The sequence below is a fragment of the Carlito syrichta genome, unplaced genomic scaffold (genome assembly GCF_000164805.1).
Source record: "Carlito syrichta isolate Samal-C Ts95f unplaced genomic scaffold, Tarsius_syrichta-2.0.1 Scaffold308804, whole genome shotgun sequence".
Lineage (NCBI taxonomy): Eukaryota > Metazoa > Chordata > Mammalia > Primates > Tarsiidae > Carlito > Carlito syrichta.
In genome coordinates, this window is record NW_007252900.1 from 261,684 (window position 1) to 267,381 (window position 5,698).

Genomic DNA, 5,698 nt, shown 5'->3' on the forward strand with positions numbered 1-5,698 from the left:
GGGAGGAGCCGAGGGCGGGCGGGGGGGGCGCCGCGCGGGCGGGGCGGCTCGCAAAAGAGCGCCAGGGGTGGCGCTTTCAGCCCCGGACAATCTGCGCGCGGGCGGAGGCGAGAAACCCAGCCTGGCAACGAGGCTTCCCCCGGGAGCCGCGAGCGCGGGGACCGGGCCCGCGAGCGCCCTTTCGGCCGGAGTTGGCGCCGCCGCCCCGGGCCGCGCCGGCGGAGGGGCAGAGAGGGCGGGGCCGCCCGTCGCGCGGGGCACCGTCTTCCCGCCCACGGACGGCGGGAACGGAGACGTTAACGATGCTGATTTCCCTGTCTTCCCACCACGAGGAAGGAAGTAAACGTGGAGTGACGCTCGCTGACACGAGACTCCAGCATTGGCTCTGCCCTGCCGGATGTCGTGGGGATGTAGGGTTCGGGCAGGGAGTCCCCGGCGCCACCTCTGGATTGCAGAAGCCCTTTCCCCCAAACCTAGGCAGCATCCTGGGTCTTGCCTCGCGGGATTCCACTTGATGTCTCTAGGACTATGGCCAAGAGCCCCGCCCCGCACCCCCAGCCCCACACTTTGACAGACAGCGGCAGGTGAAGACCGCCTTTAAAAGAGGGCCAGTGACAAAAAAGCGACTCTACAAATCCTCCTCCGGCTTCTGGGAACACCGTAACCGACAGCCCTAAATCCCCTAAGACCATCTCTCCCATGGTGGTCTCAGTTGCCCAGCCCGATGTCAGGCTGCTCTCTTTACAGCCGGCCTCCTTGCTGTGCCACGCAGGTGTCCTTCCCAACCCCAGCCCTCTTCGGGAAGGGGCATCTCCCAGAAAGGAGTATCCCTGGGTGAGGGGCCTCACCTCAGGACCGCTCATATCCAATTTGAACAGCCATCTGAAATTGAAATCTTTGTGGACCTCCTGTGGGGCACTCCCCCTTGGACCTAGTAGTAGTAGCAGTGCAAGATCCTCTTTTAAAAAGTGTCATCACTCTTTTATTCGCACTCCTTATCTGTAGTAAGAAACAAGATAACCCTAACAGTGGTGAAGGGTAACCTAATAGTAGAGCTGGAATAGACTTAGAGACGCTTTGACTCAGCTATAGATGTGGAAACCAAACTGAGGTGAGATCAGCCCGCTAGAGTTCATATCATTGATGGTGAGGAGCCCTGGCTTTAGGGTCAGAATACAGAAAGGACCAGGTCCACGAGCCCCAGGTTGTTAGGGAAAATAGCTAACACTGATCTCAATAGAGTTGCTTGGAAGATAATTGTGATTGTTTATGTAAAGTGACTGGTGCTTAATACTGGTAAATTAATGTTGATTTTTGTAAATAGCAGTCTTCCAACAATCCTTCCAGCTTCCCGCAGCCTGTTCTAGGCTCTGTCTCCTGGCTCCTCCAGTTCCTAACTTGCACAGCCACTTGCCAGTCTATCTCCTCCCCTAACAAAAATTACCCACTTTCCGGTCTGTAAAATGAGTTAGGGAGCTCTTAGCTGAGTTTTAAGGAGATCTTTATACATGGAGACAATCACGGATTTTCCAGGATAAGCCCATTTCCCAAATACTCATCAATGAGTTCCAAATTGGGGTAGAAAAATAAGGGCGTTGTACAATAGATTATCTGTAGTAACAGGACCTGGAATAGCATGATTATATGACTCCTAGTTTGGATTATTCTGGCAGTCTTGGCCGAGTGATGAAGTAGATGCTGGTGAAAACAACTCCTCCCAAAATCACTCCTTTGCATAAGGGCCAGATCCCACCCCTTTACAGCCAGGCTGACGATCCCAAGTAATTTGGGACTTGCCAGAGGTGATAGGATCTTTCTCCTCCTTTGTCACCATCACAGAACAGCTTCCCCCCAACCCAAACAGTTTGGGGATCACCACTTCCTTTTTCCTGAGCCAGAGAGGAGAAATTTCGTAGAGAGCTTAGCATATCAACCTCTCAGGAGAACAGGGGCCCAGAGTAAGGCACCCAGGCTCTGTAGAGCACTTGGAGAGAAGTACAGAGAAGGTTCTCTACATTTGCTTTGTTTTTTATTTGTATTTGTCACACATTTTTATTTATCCTAAATGCAGTGGAACATGACTGGAATTTTCTCCCCTAAGCTAATATTTTCTTTCCACCATGTGGAAAATTTAGGGGAAAAGCGTAGTACCGTGAATAACCATATATTCACCCCCAGTTGTTAACATTCTCCCACATTTGTTTTCTATTTCATGGCTCCAAGTTTGCCTGCATAGCTCTTCTCCTCCCTTCATTGTGTAGACCTCCACTAGTCTTCATTTCTTGAGGGCTTGCTATGTACAAGGACCCATGCTGGGGAATTTGTGTGGAACATCTCATTAGAGCCACACCTGAACCCTATTAAATAGATGCTATTGCTATTCCCATGTTTACAGGCAAGGATGTAGGCCTAAAATGTGACTTGTGTAAGGTCACCCAGCAAATTGGATCCGCAGCCCATTTAATCACTACTTTATACTACCTCACAGCGTGTAAGCTTAACCTCATTTTAAGCTTCTCAATCCCATTTAAGCTTCACAACAATGTAGATATCAAGTGCAGAGCTCAGAGAGGATAAGAAATTTGGAGGTGAAGGAGATGAGATCCAGGGCCTGCGGCAGATTCACCAGAGACTGGGACGGTGTGACAGCTGTAGAGTCAAAGAACTCAGCCAAGCCTCATTTCTCAATGCAGTTTTTTCCTTTGTAAAGCGTGTCCTGTAACACGACTGGAGGTGAGGAGCATGCTGGGTCTCTAAATGTTTAGTCTCTAATGAATGGAGACCACGGAGTAACTAGACATATACCTCAGGAAGGGAGGGGGGGTCTTAAAAATTTCCAGAAACCAATAAGTGGGGGAAGTTTACCAGTGTGGCTAAGAAGGGGACTCGACTTGGATCACCTGCCTTCAAATCCTAGCTACTCTACTGTTGTTTTATCCCTCTGCCCCTCAGTGTCCTCCTCTGAAAGATGGGACAATAGACTCTGCTTCGTAGAATTGTTGAAAGATTGAAATAACGAAGGCTGAACACAGTACCTGGTGCACTGTAAACGCTCAAATAGTCATTCTAATCACTATTATGCCATTGCTACCCCGGGCTCGCATGTCGCTGCGTGAACAGTTGAACCACGTGACTGCACGGTAAACGGGCTCCACTAGCAAAGACCGTGGGGGCTGACTTTCCCACTCGCGTCCGTTGTACGCGGGATTCTCAGAATGTGGGTACTGCTTGCTCCACCCTCCGCTCGTGCGCCTGCGCGGCCCTCTCCTCCGCGCTTCCCAGCCCCCCATCAGTCCCACCGGCAAGTGCCCCCAGGGCCCTCTGAACTGCACGGACAGCTGTGAGTTCTACTCTGCCTCACACTCCACCGTATCCTTTGGACCCCATGGGGGTGTGCAGTCGCCAGCCCCCTAACACGATGGTCACAGGACTCAAGTCTGCAAGTGACCCCGACTCACCCAATCTCTAAACTCTAGAACCTCAGTATTCGGGACCCGCCTCCCCTGGCGTTCCCGCACAGACGTGCCAACTAGAGGGAACCTGGAGGGAGCGAAGGATCCTTCTCACGGTGCCATCCGCCCCTATTCCTGGGCTGACTTCACCTTCCCTCCCGGCAGGCAGACACGTACAATAGCAGCATTCAGACAAATCACAATTGAAAGTCTGTTTATTGGGAGAAAGACTCGGCTCCCTCGAGGGCTCTCAGCAAAATAAATAAAACACTAGATGCTACTATCGTACACTATTTACAACCTGCAGCTGCACCAAGCAGGAGCCCTGAAGCCCTCTCTGTGGACCAACACTGAACTCTTCCGAAGCGATGCGAGAGGTCCAGCAGCCCGGCCAGGACCCAAAGGAGACCAAGGGTCTGTTTTATTGGGAGCTCGGGGACAGGCTGCACTTCTCACAGATCTGGAGGGGCAGCATGTGTGTCAGGGAGGTACTGTTTATGGCCACCAGCAGTTGCAGCTTGCCCAGGCAGTCCTGCAGCGCCGCCTCCGGGTGCTCTCCCAGGCGCAGGTCCACGGGGCGCGGGAGCTGCAGCATACGGTCCGCCAGCGCCAGGCAGCAGATGGCCAGCAGGGAGGGGGTGTAGCTGGTGAAGGCATAGTCGGCTAGACTCAGCTCGGCCACCCCCCGCGCCAGGGCTTGCGCTTCCAGGGCTTCCGAGACCTCAGCCTGCCCCGCCTCCACGCGAGCGTGCGTGAAATGCTCCAGGAAGAAGCTGACGGTGGGCGCGCCCAGGCTGAAGCGCAGCTTGTGCAGCACGATGCACTCGAGGTTGCAGAGCTGCTGCCGGGAGAAGGCGCCGCAGCACAGGGCCAGGAGCTGCTTCACGCGCGGCGGGTGCACCTCCACCTGCAACACAAGGCAAACTCAGCCCCGCCACGAGACTCCCAGGGCCCGAGGCCCACCCCGGTCTGACACTGCGGAGAAAACCGGGATTTCCCGCATCCCTTCCGGAGACACAAGCCGGGCTTCCCCTCTCCACTCTCTCCACTTAAGCCGCCCGGCGCAGGTGACTTTGGTTCGTCTAACTACCGTCCGACTAAGAATAGGTTTCGGAAATTCTGAATAGAGGTGCCACACGAGCTGTTCGGGACTGACTGCTGCCTATTTATTTGTGGGGCTGAGTGATCGGCCTTCGTGCATGGAGGAATTGTCAAGTTAAAGCTGAGGCATAAATTTGCAAACTTCTGCCAAAGTGAGTTCAGGGAACCCACCCCCCAATGGTGCGCGCTGGAGAGCCGGGCGGTCAGAGGGCGGCGGGGAGGTTGGCTGCCCACTAGGCGCCGCGTGGAGGTACCTGTTTGCAAGCGATGAGCAAGGAAGTGACCCCGAGAAGCTGGAAGCAGTCTGCAGCCACCGGCGTGGTGGTGAGGAAGCGGTCCAGAGTGTTCACAGTCAGGCACAGAGACTCGAACGAGAGGCCAAACTGGCGGTGCACGGGGATCAGCCAGCTGAGCAGCTTACAGCGGGATTCCGCCGTCACCTGCCGGGAGGGAGGAGGGAGGCGGGCCTCTGAGCCTAGGGCGGAGAGGGGCTGCGGGAGGGAAAGGCCTAGAAGATCCAGAGCCCCCCTGGAGGGAGGCAGGAAGAGGGGAAAAGCTAAGTGCCTGGAAACTGGTAAACGTGCAGGCAGTGCAGAGCCAGAACGCCTGGAACCGACCCGGCGCTGTGCGGAGCCTATCATACGTATCATCCCGTGTAATCCTCTCAGCTATTCCACGGAAGGGGGTCCATTTTGCAGATGGAGAAATAAGCTCGGGAATGTTAAATAGCGTGCCCGAGGTCGGCAGGGTCCAGGCTCGAACCGAGAAACGAACTTCTCTGACGCTACTGTGCCCCTCTAACACGCGGGGAGACCTGGGGCAAGTTACTGCAGCCGGCCACGAGGCCGGTGACCCGCCCCTCCAAGGTCCCTTCTGCTCCAGGTGGGAACGGGAGCCGGGCGGGCGCGGGCCCGGGCGCCGCGAAGGGCGGACGCCAGGAAAGGAGCGAGCCGGGGAGAGAAGGAAGGGCGGCGGCGGGGAGCCGGCTCCGCCAGCGCCTCACTTGGGGCTGCCGCGCCAGCGACTCCCGCGGGTGGAAGTGGCTCTCCTGCGCCTTGCGGAAGGCGTAGCTGCTCTGGCCGTAGTCGCGGAAGGTCTGAAGATCCAGCTGCGCCAACGGCTGGGCCCGGCCGGGCCCGGGGCCG

General features: G+C 55.8%; 1 protein-coding gene across 1 annotated transcript in view; it reads right to left on the reverse strand.

Annotated features, from left to right (window-relative positions):
- Positions 1-3,642: 3,642 nt before the first annotated feature.
- Positions 3,643-5,698, reverse strand: part of CCNO (cyclin O) — a 2,415-nt gene continuing 359 nt past the window's right edge. Inside the window, exons 2-4 of the mRNA XM_008065784.2 lie at positions 5,557-5,680; positions 4,808-4,993; positions 3,643-4,359 (exon numbers count right to left, since the gene is read on the reverse strand). Of these exons, the coding sequence (XP_008063975.1) occupies positions 3,874-4,359; positions 4,808-4,993; positions 5,557-5,680 (796 nt within the window). The 3' untranslated portion in view covers positions 3,643-3,873. The remainder of the gene's footprint in view (positions 4,360-4,807; positions 4,994-5,556; positions 5,681-5,698) is intronic.